Here is a 20,868-nt window from a genome sequence, read left to right on the forward strand (position 1 = left end):
GGAAGGTCTTAGCTTTACTCTGCGGCCAGGGACAGGTAGGAACCCCTGAGGTCAGGCCCTGAGAGGGATGGGGGAAAGTATCCCTGTTCAGTTTCCAAAGGCACAGGTGTTCACAGTTAATGGCATCTGTTGTCACTCTGTGATAAGAAAACAACCTCTTCCCAGCATCACCCCACCCTGCCAGCCCATTTGGGATTTGAGACAGAGCTGTAGGTGTGGCCTGCAAGCTATGCCTCCAGAAAGTTTATTGCAGGGGCAGGTCCCTGTGTGTGGTCACTCTAGGTGTTCCTGAAGAGGCCCAGACAACTCAAAGGTTTGGAATTACCAAGAGTGTAGGGTGCACTTTTGTACTGGGATTATCCCTGGTCAGGGGACACAAGGAAGGGGCACATCTGTGGGGGGTTAGAGAAGAGAAACATCATCTTTTTTTTTTTTTTTTTGGTTCTTTTTTTTCAGAGCTGGGGACCGAACCCAGGGCCTTGCGCTTCCTAGGTAAGGGCTCTACCACTGAGCTAAATCCCCAGCCCCGAAACATCATCTTTTAAGGGTTATGGCATCAGTATCAGCAGACAGGGAAGCCAGAGAGAGGCAGGGCCACTTGACAGGGCCCCAGAAGGGCCTTCACCCTTCCTGCAGCTCCCAAGGGACCCATTTTCCACACACCATTCAAGCAGCTTCATTCAGAGGGGAAAGACCTTCCCATTGTCTTTTCCTAACTGGAGAACAGCAGCCAGGCTAAGGTGGGAGAGTCTGGTTTGGGTTCTTTGGTAGGAAGGAGAAAAAGAAATAAACCAGATAAAGTCAGTAAAGAAAATAAATGATGGGGGTTGGGGATTTAGCTCAGTGGTAGAGCGCTTACCTAGGAAGCGCAAGGCCCTGGGTTCGGTCCCCAGCTCCGAAAAAAAGAACCAAAAAAGAAAAAAAGAAAATAAATGATGAACTCAAGCCCCACGGAAAACTGGTGGCACAGCTGCTAGGAAGTGCAGACGGAGAAAACAGGGTGAGCCAGTTTCAGAGTTGGAGAGAGAGCACCCTTTGCCATCAGGCATAGCCCCCACACCCCCAATACTCGATCAGTTGAGGGGCAGCTGAGAAAGCTTCCCCGTGCAGCCTTCTGTCCCCATAGGTAGGAGGCTACGGCAGGGGCCTTTGCTGCCACTCTGAAAGTAGCCCTTCCCAGAGAGCCTTGAGGCAGTACCAGGCTCTGCCTTAAGGAGTTGGCAACACTGTACTCAAGGCAGCCCTAGAAGATGCAGCTAGAAGACTGCCTCAAGTCATGCAACAAGGGAAGAGGCCTTGGTTCTGCTGGAGCCACACCCACAGAGTGAAGGTTCCAGGGAGCAAAGCCAAGCATCCAGGAAAGGGAACGGAGCTCCAAGTGGAGAGCCCCTGCATGTATGTTAGGAAAGGCAGAGGGGAGACCAGGACCCAATTTCCTCTCTCTTGGTCCATATTCCTTTGCCTTCAATAAGTATATGGCACTACAGGTGGGACGACAGAAGAAGCCAGCTTAGAAAAGACTCGGGTTCCATGGGGCTCTTGCCCCAATGGTCTCCCATTTCTGCCTTATGTGGCTGAGAAGCGGGGCTGCGGCAGCCAAGGCAGCCCCAGGCTCCCACAGCCCCAGAGTAATAAGGTCCTTTTCTCCCGAGGAGAAAGGCGTGGATATCCTTGCTAAAATGTCGGAGTGAGATGCTGGCATTCAGAGGCGGCTCTCCTGAGTGTCTGTCTTGTTCACAAGTGGCTCCTGTGGACACGACTCCTCAGAGGCCTCACAGGGCCTCTCAGGCTTCTCTTCTGCTTCCGTGGGGAAGCAGGCCTTGAAGCAAGCCCGCATTGACTCCTTTACTTCAGCCTCCAGGCCCTTCATCTTGGCCTCATACTCTGCCAGCGCCTTCTCCTGGAACTGTGGGGACAGCAGGGACCATTACCTGGCTCAGGAGGGGGCCTTGCCTGCCCTCCCCCCACCCCCCACCCCCCCAGCCCCCTACTCCCCCACCCCCCACCCCCACCACCCAGACTTTAGAATACTAATACTGTGCCCATTCTATTCAGGACTTCCCAGGGACTGGGTTAGGAATTGAGAGAATGAGGCTCATCAAAGAACTTTCTAGGAGAAATATCAAGCAAACAAATCTGTAGAGATGCCTCATTCGAAGGAGCCTTGGGACACCCTGAGAACCTGCCTCTGACCCACTGGTGACACCTGACCTCTTGCGTGGAGCCCCTGGGGTTGAACCCCTTTTCACCCAAGAGCCCATTTAGCTCCACTGGGGCCAGGACAGAGGTCACCTCACCTGCTTTTCCATTGCCTGGATCTGCTCCAGGCAGGCTGTCTGCTTCTCTTCCAGCTTCTCCTGGTGACGCTCCAGGGTCTCTGTCATCTGGGTACAGGTGAGAGACAGAGAATCAGATAGAGAGACAAGCAACATACCAGCAGTGAGACTTGGAGCAAATTCCTTAACCTCTGGGCAGCTTTTGCAATGTGTAAAATGAGGTAATCGGACTTGGCTCAGGATTGTGAAGGATCACATGTCTGGTCCACAGGAAGCGCTTGTCATAGGGCCTGACACAGGGTCAGGCCACAGTAGGTGGAAGGCCTGTTACTGTGGTCAGCAATGCCCAGGGAAGGAGCTTTAGGCCTATTCTCAGCAGTGTTTCCCTTCCTCTTTCCATTCCATGGCGCCTCAGGAAGCCTTCCTCTCCCACCCCATCCAATCACATCCTCCCTTGACCTCATGTTCCCCAGGCAGTTCCCTTCGGGCTGGCAGTCTCCACCCACAGGCCAGACCCTTGGGATACTTCCTCCCTTTCCTAGCTGCACGGACACTCTGAACAGCCTGCTATCAGGGCTCCAAGGGAGGACACTCATCCCCACACACACCTACGGAGAGAATGACTGGGAAGGACCAGCCAGCGTACCTGCTTGACAGCCTGCACCACCTCCTGGATGTGGGAGTTGTTAATTTCTCTCTTGAGCCTGTTGATAGGATTGGAGTTTTATAAAGAGACAGGGTCGATAAATTACCCTAAGGGTAAAACAAGTAAGCGCTCCATCTCTGAAGCAGGAAGGAACGGAGAGACCAGCATGGAAGATGGGGAAGGGGTTTGGGGGAGCTCTGGGTCCACTTCCTTATGAAAACATCCCGGGTGGGCACTGTGGAGAGTGCAGACATCTAAGGGGACATGATGCTACCCCTAGGCTCCATCTCCTTCTCTGTGCATCATTTTCCTTCTATTGCTCCTCTCTCCTTAAGCAGTGTTAGCATCTGTGTTTTGCTCAAGGGAGAGATACAGTGATGGGACCAACTTGTAAAGGGCCAAGACAGAGGCAGATCGATGGGAATCAAGTTAGGAGCCATTGTAGGGTTGACCCTCGTCCAGCTGGAGTTCCGTCTGCTCAGATGGGGCTCCCTCCCCTGCAGGGTTTACCTCTCCTGGGCCACCTTGTCTGTGGTGACTTTGGTCATGGCTTGGATCCGCTCCAGCCTTTTGGCCTCCAGTTTTTTCTTCATCTCTTTGGTGTCACTGCGGACAGACAAGGGGTAGATATTCTGTGGTTCGCAGCCTTTGGCCGCAGGTAGGGGCAAGTAAGTAGTCAAGAGGGGCAACTTTACGTTTCCGAGGTCTCCTTGAAGCTCTTGAGTTCAGCAGCCTGTTTCTCTCTGGCCAGCTCCATCATCTTGGCGATTTGCTGGGAAGGAAGGAAGGAAGGAAGGAAGGAAGGAAGGAAGGAAGGAAGGAAGGAAGGAAGGAAGGGAGGGAGGGAGGGAGGGAGGGAGGGAGGGAGGAAGGAAGGAAGGAAGGAAGGAAGGACGAGTTAAGTGAGAAGCCCTTGGCTGGGCAGAAGAGGTGGAGTTGGTTGCTGCAGCCGCTGTGTCCCTCACCTCGGTCACGTGCTGCTCCTTACGCTTGAGGACAGAGCGGTACTGCTCCTCGCCTTGCTGCTGCAGCTCCTGCTCCAGCCTGTCCTTCAGATCCTGCACGCGGGGGTCCGGTCCCTCGAGGACCTCCCTAGGCACCACGATGGTCTCCTCACAGGGCACGATCCTGTGGAAGCCACGAGGGAACAGAACCTGAGCCAGGTACCACTACTCTTGGGGAAGACAGGACACCACCGAAGCCCTTACCTCTTCTTGCGGGAGCCCTTGCCCGGGCGGAGCTTGCAGCTTGCTGCTGGGTCCTGGAGCTCCGCTAGCTGTGCAGCGCCACGCTGCAGCAGCTCCTCCCAGCGCCGGGCTCCACGCCGCTCCAGCTCTCGAAGCTCCTTCTCATGTCTCCGCTGCAGCTTCACCACGCCCTTCAGCTCCCGCAGCTCTTCCAAGCTAGTGGTCTGTGGCTCTGCAGAGGCATGGCCAAGGTGTGTGCCACCCGGAGCATCCTCCCTGTGCTGCAGGCCTGAGAGTCCCAGGCTCTCCCCTCCAGATCCTGCCCTGTGAGCACATGGCCCAGCAGGCCTTACCTGCCACTTCCTTCGTAGCTTCCTCCTTGGCCTTGGTCCCAGGCGCTGTAAGAGCACAGGGCTGGACTGTCAGGTGCCTTGGAGGCACCTCAGTTTGGTTCCTGCGGGGTTGTAGTTTAAGCCCTCTGCAACTCCCCCTCTCTTGGTTCTTTTTTTTTTTTTTTTTTTTTTTTTTTTTCCGGAGCTGGGGACCGAACCCAGGGCCTTGTGCTTCCTAGGTAAGCGCTCTACCACTGAGCTAAATCCTCAGCCCCCAACTCCCCCTCTCTTAGTGTGGAGGCTTCAGATTCAGATCTTCCCTCCCGAATGAAAGTGTTAGTCTTTGGGGGACTATGGGTGTGGTGGGAGAGGTGCAGGGCTATCCACTAGGTAGGTGGACCCAAAACTACCTACCTGTTGACCCATTGCCTGCGGAGACTGGAGCCCCGTTGGACTGGCTGGCAACAGGAATCCCAGAGAAGAGCTTCTGTATGAGGGTGGCCTGTTAGAACGGTGGCTCTAACAGGACACTCCCTGAATAGGGGACTCTGCCCCTCCCCACTCATTCCACAGTTTGTGGAGGGTTCTGGCAGTGGTCCTGGCAACACAGACCTCAGGCAGACTTCCTGTCACTTCTTTGAGCTTCACAGACTTCTTATCATGGGCACTGAAGTACTTGATGGGGTTGGCAAGAGCCACAGTAAGATCTGGGAAGCACAGGTTATGACCAGTGCATGTGTATGGAGTTTAAAGTCTAAAAGGATCCACCTACCACCCTCTCTAACTCCACTTCAGTTATCGGCTTAATGAACAGAGAGCTTGGGGCCAGGCACAGGTCCTACCTGCCCACGTGTCAGGTACATAGTCCTTCATCTCCAGGAAGACGAAGAGAGCAGGCATGGTGAGAGGCATGTTGCTCTCACTGCGCAGGCACAGATGGTGGTATCCTGTGGAACATGGTGAGGTGGATGGTAAGCCAGAGCCCACTCCTGCTCAGTACCACAGCACAAACAAGCCCTTAGGACTTCTGACTGAGAGCCAAAGGCCAGGGTTATAACTCTAATGCTGCGCTTCCCTACCGTGTGGCTTTGGGCAGGCTAGGTTAACCCTAGGTTAATGCCTCAAATATCTGCTGTGTGTGTTTATTATGAGAATGTGTTATAAGCCCTTCACACCTTTTTATTACATTTTAATTCATCTACTCTGCATGTGCTTGAACGCACACGCAGAGGTCAGAGGACACCTTGTGGGAACTGGTTCTCTCTCTTTCACCATGTGGTGTCTAGGGTCAAACTCGGATCATTAGGCTTAGCAGCGAGTGTCTCTACCCGCTGAGCCATCTCTCCAGCTCCTCTCACACATTCTAAGTGCCCAGAAATGCCAGCTGCTCAGGAATCTGTAACACTGACTCCGGAAGATCATGGGCACCAGTCAGGTTCCTGTACAAAGTCTATTTCTGTCCCACTCCTTAGATCAGCTGATAACATGAGGGAGGACGCTGAGACCTCAGAGACCCTGCCTGAATGCCATTCCCGCCCCCAGCCAGGATGCTGGTCTTGGTCTCAGACTCTCTGCAAGCAGTGAAGACCCCCGACTCCTTACCGGAATGTAAGGCATTGATGGGGATGATGCGATGTCCAATAAATTTGCCGCCTTCTTCCATTACAGCTATCCTGAGGGAGGCCAGCTCAGGCACCAAGATCTACAGTAGTTTAGGACAGCAGTCTGAGGAGTGGACAGGCCCCTCCCCTTGACTCCTGAAGTCTCACTCAATGCCAGGAGGAGACCCTGCCAGGCACTGCTAGATTTGGTAAGGTTAGGCAGAAGCAATGCCCTGTGACACATACAGGCATCTTCCAGTTTGAACCAGGCTCACATGGGAAAGTGGACTCAGATGTACAGCCCAGGACAGTGGGCCCATGCGAACAGCCCTTGGCAGCTGCCAACCAGTGTCCAAGGAGATAAAGAACCCCATCCTCCCCTAGCTTCTGGGCTGAGAGTTCATGTTTCGATCCCTAATCCTAATGTACGAGTTCTCCCACCCCGCCCCCCACACAAGCAAACCTAGTGAACATGAGTTTGGGACTTCTGAACGTTAGGAAGGCATACCGGGACAGGCCAAGCACTAGGGACAGACACCAGTGCCAGCCCCATCCCTAGCACCTTCTCAAAAATGAAGGGTTCCTCCTTCCAGACAGGATTGATGGAGTTAGCAGTAGGTGACAGCTTGGTACGATAGCGCCTCTTGGGGTCCCCTGGGAGGCCAAACAGTTCTACTTCCACATAGGTGCGCACACTGCGCTCTGACAGGAACTGCCCAGAGATGACCTAAGGGTGAGAACCCAGGGGAGACCAACATTAGATATCCCACCCCAGTTGATTCCTAAGCCTGTGGGGCTTCTGTCCCCATAAGGCCAAGCATCTACTGTGGGTATCGTGAAGGTCCCCTTTCAGCATTGGCCATCAAATAGCAGCGGTGTGACTCAAGATTTACAGGCAAGCTCTAAGGACCTGAGTGCTTCCAGGACTTGGGAGAGGCAGGCCACCCAGACAAGAAAGGAGCAACAATTGTTTACCCCCCCACCCCCCGGTCTAGAACCAGCATGGCTCAGACTCTCTTCCTCTCCCCTCCCCCACTAGAGTCTCAGCCCTTCCCCTTGGTTTCCATGGGGACCAAGAGGCAGACTCCAGTGCTGAGGAGGAGGCAGTTTCCAAGGCAACTTGCTACTGCAGGAACTGGCTGGGGCTGAAGTCTTCAAGATATCAGGAAAGGGGGTTGAGGTAGAGGGGTGGGCTTCTTGGCCTTCCTTCTCAAGAACCCAGCCCTCCCAGACACTTGTCAACCCTGGGCCTTGCCGTAATGGAAAGGGTAGTGGCAACCACCACATCAATGCGGTCCACCGAGAAGGGGTTGAACTGCTTGTCCTGCCTGCGCATGAACTCGTGCTTTAGGAGGTAGCCACTCTGCCCGTTGAACTCAAACAGTGCCATGTTCTGCTGCATGGGCAGATCTGGGGGGACAAGAGGATGCAGTGAGGATGGTGTATCCTGGATCCATTCACAGTCTCTTTTCAATACTTTCCACCAGCCTTATGTTTTTTGTCTCAGGAATGGGGGAATTTGGGTAGATCATGAAGGTGAGAGTTTCTCATGTCCCATCCCAGTCCCTTGGCCGTACCTAGACTTTCAGGAAGGGCCTTTCAACCTAGAGTCAGCAAGGAGTAATGGTATGACCAGGATGCAAATTCACAGAGGATCTGGGATAGCTGGCACAGATGTGACATCCAAGCAGAGCAGCCAGAACCCATGCCAGCCTTTGTGTCGTATGTTTGTTCCCATATGTGAACAGCTCAACAGGTATGAGGGAATGTGCCCCTCCCCAAAGTGCTCTCGCCACCAGGGTATGCTCCCAGAACCTATGCAAACACTGCACCCAGTAGGCATCAAAGAACTTTATCTAGGGAGGAGTAAAGATAGGATAGGCAGGGCCCAGAGGAAGGTTCTGGGGCGGGGGTGGGGGTCTGGAATGATTTAGGAAGTGCCCTTACCCATTGTCTGGAAATTGAGGGCAACCATCTGACATCCGGCATTCCAGAACATCTGGGGCATGTAGTTGGAAGAGTCCATGCGCGTGCCCTTGGGGTACACGCGGCTCATCTGGCGTTTATTATAGCTGTTGTTGGGTATAGGAGCTAGCCAAGGCCACCTGCACCAGCAGGACCCCAGACCCTCCCACAAGCCCCATCCCACCAGGGGCCTTGTCTGGCAAAGCCTCAAGGATACTCCACAAACTGCATGGAGGCCTTGGAGAGCAGCTCGTAGGCCTTGAGCTCCGTGAAGGAAGAGACAAGGTAACTCCTGTTCTTCTCTGTGCAAGGGTGAAAGGGAGGGGAGTCCACATCAGGGCGCCCCTCTCTCAGCCCTGCCTTCCTTTGGGGGCACTTTCCTCCACAAAGAGGTGCTTCCAACCCAGGAGTCTGTTGAGATCTGAGGAGCCAGATTTGAGACTATAAATGTGCTGGGGTAAAGGGACACCAGGGTGGGCATGCAGGAGGGAACCTGTATCATGGTGGGAAAGAGTGACCACTATAGCCATGGATAGGCATGTAGGGTGTGGCAGACATATGAGGCTGAGGCCAGGGTATCAGGAACATGTGGTACACACACCTGGTGAGAGAACAGCTGAGGCATGTAGTTGAAAGAGACCATATGTATGCCCCTGGGACACACAAAGCTCACATTTTGTTTGTTATAGCTGTACCTGAGCATAGTGTTGGCCAAGGCTGTTTGCAGGACCCCAGGCCTTCCTTCAAGACCCAGCTGGGGGACCTTGGCTGGTGAAACCTTACGGTTACCCAGGCAGTGATGTTTACAGGGAGTGAAATGTGCAAGCAGTCAGCAAGTGCAGAGAGGAGCTGTATAGTAAGGGTAGTACCCCATACCCTCCAAACATATCCTGGGTGTGCCTAGGGAGCAGACCAGGTTGAGAATTCAGATATGGGGTGTGAGTGTTACAGAGATCCACCTGCACGAGAATGCTCAGAGAGGTGCTCATGTTGGGGAGACGCACAGAGGGTGGGAAATGCACTTAAGGGCATCTTGAAAAGATCAGGGCAAATGTCACGGCGACACACAAAAATGGAAGGATCCGATGAGGTACGTGAGCCTCTGGAGATTGCTCTGCCTTCCACTCATGGAAACTCTCTTCCCTCCCCATCCCCTTCTTTAGATGGGGCCTCTCTATGTAGAGTCCTGGCTGTCCTGGAACTTGCTATGCAGACCAGGATGGCTTCTAATTCACAAAGCTCAGCCTGCCTCTGGCTCTGAATGCTAGGATTAAAGGTATGCTCTCCCAGGAACTCTTCCTCCAGGTCTGAGGCACCTAGACTTGGGGCAGCACTTGAGAGAGTTCAGTCCTGGGAGCTGCACAACCTTAGGAAACTGCAGAAGCTCCAGACAGGCCTGGCTGAGGTGGCCTGTCACACCTGCCGGTCACTGACACACACCAGAACGTTCCGTTTGCTGCCAAGTTCTTTAGTCCAATGCTGGGAGCCACTGCCACTTAAACAAGCCCTTTGCCTGACTCCTAAGCTGGGTATTTATAGATAAGGCGCTTCGTGCAAGAGGGAGCAGGTCCCTTCCTTTCATTCCACTCACAAAGCCACTCTTGAACCAGTACAGCCTGCTCCTGAACCCAGCCTGCCCTCTCACCCCAACCACCCTGTACTAACATACATACGTGCAGAGAACCTAGCCTGCCTTCTCTCCCCGACCACCCTGTACTAACGTACATACGTGCAGAGAACTCGAAGGAGATAAACTTGGTGGGCTGGATGTAATTGACAAGGCTGGACATTTCCTCATAAGCTGTCACCTCCAAGCCTGCTGTGCCCTAGAGGAGAAAGGAGAATACAGAGACCGCACAGTAGCACATGGCCATGCAGAGAGAGTACACAGCGGCCAGTCCACACACACCTCATCAGACTGCATCTTCTTAATTTCTTCTTCATCCAGGTTTCCTGACTCCTCCTCTTCCTCTTCTTCCACCTCCTCCTCCTCCTCTCCCTCCTCCACCTCAGTCCGGTCCTCAGCAGTCCACCCTGCCACACAGTTTTGTCAGCCCTGGCTCTCCCCCATCCCCACCCCACTCCTGTTACTCACTCACCCGTGTCCTCTTCTACAGGGACACTAGATGGGAAGCCGCCCTCAGACACCCCATCAGGCTTCTTGTTGGGGGATGCTGGCCCAGAAAACTGGTTCTTCTTATTCTTAATGAGGATCTTGCCCCGGAGGTCCTCAGGGCTAGGCAGAGGCATGCCAGGTTTCAGCTGTAGACAGGGAAGAGGTGGGTACCATTGCTTCCCCTCTGGTGTGTCCCTGAGGTGTGTCTGTGGTGTGTCCCTGTGGTGTGGGCCTATGTTGTTGCCTCACCTCCAACCACTGTCCCTTGTGTCTTGAATTCCCATTTGACTGAAATTACCCATTGCTTGGCAAGAATGTCTCTTTCCCACATTCCTTCTGACTAGACCGCTTTTTTCACAAGCTCACTGAACCTCTGTCATCTTCCAGACTTCACCTTATCCATCACACCCCTCCAAAAAGCCTTCCTTCATCCTCTAAGACCCGAGCACTGCCTCCCATAGCAACTCATAGCTGGCTGTAATTGGCCTGGACACTTCTCTGTCTCCTCATGAAGAGGGTCAGAGGCCTGGGCCAGCAATTGTGGTGTTTGTGTTTGTTGTTTTGTTTTGTTTTGTTTTGTTTGTTTGTTTGTTTTAGATAGGGTCTCAGTGTGCAGCTCAGATTGGCATGTAGCTTGAAATATTCCTGCCAACAACCTCTCAAATGTAAGTGCCACCATGCCTAACCTTCAACCAAGTTTCTGACACTGGTAGACCCCTAATTCTAGCATACTCTCTGACACATGGTGGATAACAGGACCCCAGACTCACAATCTATCAAGTACATTCAACTCTCTTTGTCCCGCTAACCTGGTTCCAGATGCCCTACAAGACTGAGCACTCACAGGAAAGTTTTCCAGGGGCTCTGTGAGCAAGGTCTCTCCAAACATGGTCCGGCAGTACTCGGCCATCTTAGCCTGTTGGCGGGGTCTGTTAGCAGCGGACAAAAGTACAGGTAGGGGTTAGTTGCCTAGCACTCACCTCTTCCCATCTTCAGTGCCCTGATAACCCAGATCAGGAGTACCAGGAAGTGGCAGGTAGGGACAGAGGAAGGAGAAGCTGAGGTTCTAAGGAGACCAAACAAATGCCTAGAGGCTGGGGACAGTATATGTGGGGGTGGGAGGAAGTTCAGGCAAGAGGCTAGGGCAGAGGTAGAGAATGGTGCCAAATAGGCCAGGATACACACGAGTCCACGTGGTTTTCAAATGACAGGATGACAGGATATGGGGAGGTCTTAAAGGCACTTTCTGCAATGGCTTCGACTGCTTCCTAAAAGAGAAAGGAACCCTGTAAAGAGGGTAGTTCCTCCCTACTATTTAGTCTCAGCATACACATAAAACTAGATAGCCACCATAGCCTCCCAACAGCTTGAGGTATTCCAGATGCTTCTCCCCTTCAGCTTCACTTCCCTAACAGAAAACGCCTCAGGCCCATTCTGATGGCCACGGTAACCAGCTTCCACACCCCAAGACCCACCTTGAACAAGATATCTGTGGTCATAGTGAAGCCGTGGGTGATGATGGGTTCTTCGTCGGGGGGCTTTCCTTTCCAACAATCTAATTCTACACAACGGCAGCCAGATAGCAGCACCTGGCGGTACATCTCAGCCGAGGAAGGGCCTGAAAACTGGCCAGCTGAACCAATGGAGATAAGGAGAAGGATGTCACTCACAGCCAGGCCAGGCCCCTCACTACCTCTAGTCTGTCCTATTGGCAAGGTAAGCAGTAGTTGAGAAGCATCTGTGAAGGGTGCAGCTCAGCATCAGGACCCACCTGTCAGGTAGGTGTTGTGTGAGGAGTTGATGAAGTAGTGATTCAGAGGCTGTGTCATGTCTTGGTGGATCCGCAGAGTATCATGGGCCAGGACACTGTTCTCTGGTCCACAGAGAAACCAGACCATGCCCTCTGGTGACAGTTGGCCTGTGAGACAGTGGACAACAAGCAGTCCTGGCTGCAACTCAGCGCCCAAGATCAGACAGGACTACATGAAGCAGGTTCCCTTGGTCCTTACCCCTCTGCACATTGATGCCGCTGGGCTCGTACTTGTCAATGAGCGCCTGCACCTGCTCAGGCCGGGCTGGTGGGAACAGCAAGGAATTGAGTCGAGGGTCTCGTTGCTTCTGATTGATGAATTTGGTCAGGTGCTCCTTGGTCATGTAGGGTTTGGCTTTAGCATGACTATAGGCCAGAGAGAAGAGCTCAGGTGTGTGTCCTTTGCCCTGGAGGCTTGGACTACCCTCTTCTCTTGTACAACCCTGTTACTCCCAAAAGGATGGGTAGAAGAATCACTGCCCTTACCAGCAATTCACGCCCAACCCAAGGAACTCACTAAGAAGTGAAGATCTCATCAATTTCTGGCCGAGGACAGAGGCTCATGAGGAAGCTCTTGTACACAGATTCTGGGAAGTCCTCGGGATTGATAGCATCATTCTGGAAGAACCATCACCTTGTTATCCTTCATCTCACCTGCTCAGATAAGACTCACCATGACCTACACCCAGCTCTGGGGAAGGGGGACTGATCAGAGAGGAGTTTCTCAAGGCAGACAGGCAGCAGACACACTGGGCACACAAATCTCAAGGTTGTCTTGAGCAGAATGAAGAGGACAAAAGGTCATAAGCAGGGGTGCTGCTTGCCTGACAGGGTCCCGGGCTGTTACTTTTTTTTCCTTCATAAGTGAAAGAAAACATTCTAAAGAAATGGTTTGAATGTAGACAAATGTGTACCCAACAGTAGAGCCCTGGACTGTGAGAGCCAAAGCCTGAGGGAACTGGAGGGAGAAATACGATGGGGCCTGACATGCACGAAGCCCAGTGAGTGCACATACACGAACGCACATGTGCATGCAAACACGCGTGCACACACACCAAACAAAACACAAGTAATTGGGAAAAACAAACACACAAAATCAGACTTGATCAAAATTTAAAATATGCGTGCTTGCTGGGTGGTGGTGGAGCACACCTTTAATCCTAGCACTTGAGAGGCAGAGGCAGGTGGATCTCTGAGTTTGAGGCCAGCCTGGCCTACAAAGGGAGTTCCAGGGCAGCCAAGATCACACAGAGAAATATTGCCTTGAAAAACCAACAAACAACAAATGTATGTTTATAAGGACATCATCAAGAAACTGAAGGCTAACCTGAGCTAAGGAAGAATGGAGGGAAAGAGGAAGGAAGCGAGGGATGGAGGATAGACAATCTACAAAATAAGATAAAACATTTACAAATCAAATATCCATTAAGTGTTCATTCAACAACAAAAAGATATCCCAAAGGTTGGAGGGAGGACTTGGTTGTTCAAGTCCCCACTGTGCAAGCATGAAGACCTGAGTTCAGATCCCCAGCACCCACATAAATGCTGGTCTCAGTGGTGTGTGTCTGTAGTCCCAGTGTTAGGAATGGACAGACAAGATCTCTGAAGCTCATAGCCAGTCATGCACACCGCACGTGAGCTCCAGGGTCTGTGAGAGCCCTTCCAACACTGATGGAAGCTGGAGAGAGCTCAGCAGTTAAGAGCAAGCCAGTGTTGATCTCGCAGAGGATCTGAGTTCAATTCCCAACACCCACAACAGACATCTCACAACTGCCTGCAATTCCAGTCTAGGGGATCTGATGCCTCTGCCCCTGAGGACAGCTGTACTCATACGCACATATCCACTCACAGACACACACAATCATGTAATTAAAAAACAAATAAACCTTTCAAAAATAAGATGGAGAGCAATTGAGGAAGACCCCTGACATCAACCTCCAGCCTCCGCACATGAACAAACGCATACATAAACCACAAACACACATGCGTACAAAAAAACAAAAGAAATGAAAGAATGAATTTGAATGATGTTTCTGTAAAGGAGATATAGAAATGATCAATAAAACATGAGAAGAACTTATTAGTTATTAAGCAAATACAAACTAAAGTCAAGATGAGATACCATTTCATCCCCGCCAGGACAACATAAACAACAGACAGTAGCAGTGTTAATGGGCCTTAGGAGCACGGGAACCCTTGTGCATGCTGGCGGGAGAGTAGAATGTGGCAGCCACTTGAGAGAACAGTTTGTCAGCTCCTCAAAATGACATAGAGTGAACATAGATTTACCATATAGTCATATGAACAATTCCACCTGGATATATATAGCCACGAAGACTGACAGCAAAATCATGACAAAATGCTTGTATAAGCATTATAGTCAAAACATGGAGAGAAACCAAATATCAACATGGAATTTGATAACTGCTATATAATATCCTCCATACATATGTACACACACACACACACACACACACACACACACACACAGTACTGATGCTACCACATGGATGAATCTGGAAAATACAATGTTGAGTGAATAAAGCTCAACGTGAAAGACCATGGGTTGTATGAGTCCAGAGCACATGAATTTATAGAAGTAGAAACAGAAATCAGACCAACAGTGTACAGGACACTGTGCTTTTCATTTTATTCCTCCAGAAAACAAAACGTTAAACGCCCTTCAGGATCACACTGGAAGATCAACTCGAGTCTTAGTAGGGGGACAAGGGTCTGAACAGGAGAGCATGGCTACGTCTTCCTTAGCACAGCTCTGCCTCTGAAGCTGGTCAGTGGTTTTTACTGTTTGAGCAGACAAATAAGGACATAGCTAGGGATGGAGCCCAGGAGAGAAAGTGGGCGGATGTTACTAGAAGCGGGCAGGCAGCGGGCAGGCAGTGTGAACTGTGAGGACCACCTCAGAAGCCCAGTTCACCTTCTCCCTGCTTCATGCCTGGATCCAGTGTATGTGGCTGCACTCGGGGTCACCAGTGCTACGGAGAACTCCTTGTGCAGTTTATTAGGATGGCTGCTTAGAGTCTTAGCTTTGCTCATTTCTGGTGTCCTAAATTCTTACCAGGAGAAACATTTCATGGGGTGAGACCTTGTAATTACACAAGGGCACTGGCCAAGGTGGGAAATGACTTGAGATCCAATACCACCCCCAAACCAGGCTTGGATCTTGGCTCTGGGCCGCATCTACCTAGAAAGCTCTTTTTTTGGTAAATCACAGAATACATCTCATGGGGTGATCCTGCTTCTGATTTGTAATTAAAAATTAATTGTTTAATTAAAAAGAAGTGGAAAATGTGTTTCTGAATTGAGCCAAAGTCTGTGCCCTGGCAGCTTCCACTCTTGGCTCTGCCCCTCTCCCCACACCCCTGCAGCGTCCTTCCCTGGAGCTGTCAGACCCTATGGTCTGCCTCCTGTCCCTGATGTCCCTATCTTGATCCCCCACAATGAAAACATAGAACTCCTATGCCCACTCAGCTAGGAAGGCTTGTTGGCTTGTCCTGGCTGCTGCTGTCCTCCCCAGCATGGCCTCCAGCACTGTTGGATGCAAATCTTCCCACTCTGAGTCCTGTGCTGCATTCCCTTGCCCTGGTCCCACCTTTATGCCTAGTGTCAGTAACCAGAGTTTGATTGGCTTTGGGAGCTACTGATGGGATAGCGGTGCCATTTCTGCTCTCGTCCATCACTCTCCCAGGCCGGCCATGTTTGCTCTGGTGGCAATGAGAATTAGCAGAGCTGCCTGGGGGTGGAAAAGGACTCACTCACCTTGCCTTTTGCAAGGTGACAGGCACTGAGGGCAGCTTCTACACGTTTGCGATCGGCAGGAAACATCTGGAAAAAACTGAGGGAGCAGAGAAAGGTACCAGGCAGCAGAGGAGTCAGGCCTAAAGAGGGAAGGCTTGGGGGCTGGGTGGCCTTAGGGGAAGCTCAAGAGACTCACTTCTTCACAGGGATCTTCCCTTCAGGGCTCAGCTGCATTTTAAGCTTCACCAGGCTGGAGGGATGGTCAGTAGCCCATCAGTCTGGAGACTGGTAAGCCAGCCCCTTGAGCTCAGGCAGGGAGGGGAGGAGGAGGCAGGGAGTGGGGAAACAGACACTTACATCTTGTCTAGGAATGTGCTTCGAGAAGCATTGGCTGTCATTGGGTGTTTGGCCAGAGCCAGTACATCCTCAGCCCAATCCTACAGAACACAGAGCCCAGAAGTCAAACTCCTGGTCACATGCACCTGAGCCCCTGGGTCCAGGCCTCTGACTCTCAAGAAGGTCAGGCTCTCCCAAGGGTCTGCACTCTAGCCAGGTGTTGCCAAGGCACCTTGCCTACGTTCTCCTTGTAAGAGACAAAATTGTGGAAGGTGAGGCCCACCATGTCCGGGCCGGATACCACTGTGAATGTTTTCAGCAGGAAGTGGTTGTCTGGAAAGTCCATGTTGAATACCTCCCGGAGTTTCTGGCTCTGTAGGAAAGAAAGAGTGACACAGGGAGAGTCAGAGGTATGCCCTCAGTCTTGCCCAACATGTCTTTTCCTGTATCTTCTCCTCAGCCACTTGAACTGCAGGCCACTGAGGCAGAATGGCCATGGAACCTACGAACCAGGGAAGCACAGGCCTCAGCCCCCCAACCCCCCGACTCCAGCACCTGCTTTGGCAAGGAGAGGCCAAGAGCTTAGCTAAGGCAGTGGGACCTAGGAATCTGGGAACATCGGTTGAAGACAGACTCTTAGCTCCTAACTCAGGGAGTCCTGCTTCCAACTGTCAGTACCTTCAATCTTCTCACAAGTTTTAGGCAAATGTAGACAAATCATTATCAAGAAGTGGGGAGCAAGGGGCAGAAGACACTTTCCAGACAGTCTGCTGTACTTAGGGGCCGGAATTCCCAGCCTCAGAATCAGGCAAGTTGATCAGCACCTTGGCCTGAGCTGCCCAGAACCCACTCATCTGGGCTCCCCACCCCCAATAGAGACTCACTCCTTGCCCTCTGCAACTCGTGGCTGCTTCTGGGTGCACTTACCTTGGGTATCTTGGCAAACTTCCCAAAGCGAGTGTCTCGGATGCTCGTGACATCCAGAAATTCCATCTCCTGTTAGCAGTTCCCAGTGGGGGTTGGGGGAAGGTCAAGTGGAGAATAATGACACAGAGGGACAGAGCTTTCCCCTATCCCCTCACATCCTAGCTGCTGCCTTCTCTAGATGCCAAGACTGCTCCCAGCTTCCTGGATCCCTCCCCTCACTTTCTGCTTCTCTCTACATAGGGAAAAGTATACTTCATCCCTTCCTTGGAATGAGAGCTGCAACCTGCAGCCTGTCTTTTATCCTGGAGTCCCCCAACCCCATGCCCATGCCTCCTTCTGTTTCTCTGAGTGGCCATGCCTGTCCTCTGAGCCCTGAACTCTGAAATGAGCTGGAGCCATCGGAGATCATTGCCCTTCAGCTCAGCAACTTAACTTCGCCCACTCTCTCCAAGGGATACTAACTCAGGACTAGGTGAGCCCTGGGCAGTCATGAGGTGACTGCATCTTCCCTCCCTGCCCAGAGGGCCCCAGGAGCTACACTCCCTGCATCTCCTGCATCCATGTCTCCATCCTGTACCACCAGGGGTCTAGCAGAGTTCATTGAAGCAGTTGGAGTTGAGGGCCATGTTGGGTAGTGTCTTACCTTACTTTGATGTGTCCAGTATAAGTAATAGCCCTTGGGATCCACCCGAAGGATAACAGGGGAGGCTATTGAGGTTTCCTGGGGAAAGAAGGGGTCAGCTAGCTGCTCTAAGGTCTCAGGCCAACTTTCCTGGCCCAGGCCAAGGATTCAGATAGAATCCATCCCCTTCCTAGAAATCACAAAAAGGCATTCCCCTTCGTTCTCTGAGGAAGAGAGGTGGGATTTCTGGACCCCAGCAATGCCTCTGCCTCTTCATGTTCTCAGGGGTCGTGACTCCACCAAAGGATGAATATCTCTCCAAGACTCCTTGCTACCATCTGGAAAGCTTGGCACAGTGGGAGCGAGGCCCCAAGTCCTGATCTGCACAACCAAGGCCCTGTACAATCTACTGTCAGTCCTGAGCCTCAGATTCCTTCCGTTCAACCATGAGCACAGGCTGCCCCTGCCATCCAAGTGAGCCAAAGAGACACCAGGGCTTTCACACCTCCAAAGTGAAGAAGTCAAATCTCTTCAGCCTGAACCGTCTCAAAAGGGTTTTTCTGAAGTGTGCTGGTATTAATAAGTGGGGTGCGTGGTCAGGAGCGGGTTCCCAGATGCAGAAACACACCTGGGAAACTCCTATGAACTCAAGAACCCTGAGTGCTGTGAACCACCCAGACCTTAAACTCGGTGCTTAGTGGTTAACCTTGGAGTTTGCTGAATGAATGCATAAACAAATGAGCAAACTGATCTAAATCCCTAGTCCACACATGGCGCATAGGCCATTGTTTATTTTAATAGCCTTTGCATATATAAACAAGGTATTACAACTGAAGTTTCCAACAATGCATGATTATTGCTGTGGACACACCAGAACAAATACAGGATCTACCAAGGAAATGGTACAAGAACGGTTCCCACATTAGAGGTGCTTAGAGTATGGGGAAAGATTTGGTAAGAAAGCTGATTTTGGAGAATAGCTCTGTGGTGAGCTCTGAATCCTTTCTCCCAAGGGATGGTCAGTGCTGGCATAGACAGGAGTCTCAGCATAGACAGGAGCCTATGAAACCCAGAAGGTGCCTGGTGGACTACCTCTGATTGAACAGTTGCTTGGGCAGCAAAATGTGAGTATTTGCTGTGCCCAGATCAGACTCATGCGTGAGGGATGGGCAAAAAGGGCCCAAGGCTGCAGAGAGAAAGACTGGTAATAAGGAGCTGAAAACCCAGTTGTGAGCGACCCCCTGAATAGAGGTACTGGGAGATTTCAAGCAAGTGAGCCCCAATACGTGGAGAAGCATCTCCCCCAAATCATCAAAAAGATCACCAGAGAAAGAATAAGCCTTAAGTTCTGTCAGGCTTAGGGACTCCAAGCCAGCTGTTGACAGCGTGTATTCAAGAAGGAACTCTCATCATTCCCGTGCCTCACTAGAAGGCCCTGGAAGAGAAAGAGCTGAGAATCCCACCTTTCTCGGGAGTCCGCAGTCGCCCCCCACCTAGTCCTGGAAGGAGAAAGGCAAATTGCAAGTTGAAGCAAGGTTAGAGTTTCACTTCTAATTTGTTTCTGGAACAGGACTGGCTTTTGTGGGGGACCACTGGTCTATTTCCCAAGGGTGAAGGCAGGTCTGGTAGCTTGCTGACTTTCTTTCTGTAGCTAGGGGAGTTTTCCCCTCTTAGTATGTTCTGAAGGGGGCTGTTGGGGACTAAACAGAGTCACATTTGGTTATATCCTCTATGTCACAGCTATCAATATAGCGTGACATTGTCATCTACTAACTCTACTAACTCTGCCCAAAGCAACCTGAGAGAGCAGAACCTGGTCATGTGTCCTGTGACCAGACTTGGTACGTTCTTGCTCATGCAAGCCAGAGCCCAGGGACTACATAGTACTCTGGGTTGGGGAAGGGCATTGGTCAGCCAGACACACAGGTTGGACAAAGAGTTAGTTATATAGCCTTATCCCTGATGACCCCCTCAGGTTATACGCACTTCCCAGAGGAACTGAGAGAGTCACTTCACTTTTCACTGTGAGTCATTTCCCTCCTTCCATAGGCTCTAAGGCCACATCACCTGCATGTCACCACCATGCCACACCAACCAAAGCACTTCTAAGGAGACAGAAAGCACTTCATCCAGAGCCTCATTCCCCCAGTTTTGACAGCTAGATGCCTTAACCTAGCATAGACTCTCCTCCTTGCATACGCACTGTTGGAAGCGCCAGGCCTTCCCAAGGCCAGTCTAGAGCTCTCTTAAAGGGGTCTATCCCCCTCTGAAGGACAGACCTCATAATTCTCCTTAGACGAAAAGATTCTGTGGTTAGTGGCTGTGTTCAGGGCCCAGAAAGGCCAGAGACTACTTAGGATGGAGCAGACTCTGGGTTGGGATACAAATGGTCTCCCCTCCCCTGCAGACAGGTTAGCAGGTTAGAAGACTGAACTGAGTTGAGCCACCACAGGGAAGCAGAAGTCAGTAAGTTCCTTCTCAGACCCCAGACCTTGAGCCTCCAGTTTTCAACTTTTGTGACTGTTCCCACAGTAGTAGCTTGAGAGAGAACATGGCTTCTCTGGGACAGGATACATCTTGTTCTGTGGACTAGGTGGTGGGGCTGGTTAATAGGCCTTGTGCCAGAGTAAACTTGGGGTGTCTGTGCTGGGAAGGGAACCTGACTGATCTCTTTTACTGATCTCAGCTGAGGAGGGAGGAGAGGGGTATGCATTTCCCTACCAACACTGAAGTTACTAGAAACAAACCTTTATCATCTTCGGGGGTTTTGAAAGGGGTGAATCAGGTCCAAAGAGATTACTTTTTCTGATACTGACCACCTCCACCACACACACAACCCACCCCCTTCATTCCTAAACACAGAGGCTTCCCTACAGCAGCCAGGAGCACCTATCCTCACCCCAGACTTGTTTATCTAGACTCTTGTGACAGCTGCCTGGTCAAGCCACGTAGGCGCCTGGGTGCTGGGAAGACTAAACCAACCCTCCAGTTCTGCAAAGCTCCCAAGCAGCCCTGCCCCCGCCGTCCAGTCCCCGGGGGGAGCCCAGCCCTACTCACATCGTCCCACTTGATGAAGCGCTCCCCTTGGCTCAGATATGCCTTCACCTTAGGGGGCAACAGGACAGGGTTGAGCAAAGACATGATGTCAATTGTCCCTCTTTGCAGAGGTTGGGCAAACCTCTCCAGTGGACAGGAGGAGAGAAGGAAGGAGGGTGAACTGGAGGGGAAGCTAGGCTGGGCTCACATGGCACCCGCCCAGAACTGGTCCGGAAGTCGGGGTACTCTTATAGCCTA

The 20,868-nt window shown here is 51.7% G+C and overlaps 1 protein-coding gene across 3 annotated transcripts; it reads right to left on the reverse strand.

Annotated features, from left to right (window-relative positions):
• Positions 1–228: 228 nt before the first annotated feature.
• On the reverse strand, positions 229–20,813 carry Plcb2 (phospholipase C, beta 2). 3 transcript variants are annotated; one of them, XM_087654826.1, is made up of 33 exons: positions 20,632–20,793; positions 17,596–17,673; positions 16,953–17,021; positions 16,258–16,398; positions 16,047–16,126; positions 15,886–15,939; positions 15,711–15,786; positions 12,451–12,551; positions 12,133–12,299; positions 11,895–12,041; positions 11,599–11,756; positions 11,309–11,391; positions 10,968–11,052; positions 10,107–10,269; positions 9,917–10,041; positions 9,737–9,833; positions 8,225–8,309; positions 7,990–8,114; positions 7,298–7,452; positions 6,605–6,769; positions 6,044–6,143; positions 5,284–5,388; positions 5,054–5,148; positions 4,856–4,928; positions 4,463–4,507; positions 4,131–4,341; positions 3,888–4,050; positions 3,618–3,694; positions 3,433–3,528; positions 2,923–2,980; positions 2,298–2,384; positions 969–1,906; positions 229–458 (listed from the first exon to the last, which is right to left on the reverse strand). In XM_087654826.1, exons 1-32 carry the CDS (start codon positions 20,713–20,715, stop codon positions 1,703–1,705), a joined length of 3,552 nt encoding a protein of 1,183 aa, XP_087510952.1. In that variant the 5' UTR covers positions 20,716–20,793; the 3' UTR covers positions 229–458; positions 969–1,702. The 3 variants fall into 3 exon arrangements, with proteins under 3 accessions (XP_087510952.1, NP_445930.1, XP_087510953.1); NM_053478.2 differs by lacking the exon at positions 229–458 and having other exon boundaries at positions 1,349–1,906; positions 20,632–20,813; XM_087654827.1 differs by lacking the exon at positions 229–458 and having other exon boundaries at positions 1,433–1,906; positions 4,463–4,563.
• Between the last annotated feature and the right edge of the window lie 55 nt (positions 20,814–20,868).

This window comes from Rattus norvegicus, chromosome 3 (assembly GCF_021556685.1).
Source record: "Rattus norvegicus strain SHRSP/BbbUtx chromosome 3, alternate assembly SHRSP_T2T, whole genome shotgun sequence".
Taxonomy (NCBI): Eukaryota; Metazoa; Chordata; class Mammalia; order Rodentia; family Muridae; genus Rattus; species Rattus norvegicus.

What these genes read in the sequence shown, in the direction of transcription:
- Plcb2 (XM_087654826.1), bottom strand. Translation starts at nt 20,715, where the DNA reads ATGTCTTTGCTCAACCCTGTCCTGTTGCCCCCTAAGGTGAAGGCATAT. An exon ending in CGGCATCAATGTGCAGAGGG is followed by an intron (nt 12,042 to 12,132) that starts GTAAGGACCAAG and finishes ACTGTCTCACAG; the next exon opens with GCCAACTGTCACCAGAGGGC. An exon ending in AACCCTTCATTTTTGAGAAG is followed by an intron (nt 6,144 to 6,604) that starts GTGCTAGGGATG and finishes AAACTACTGTAG; the next exon opens with ATCTTGGTGCCTGAGCTGGC.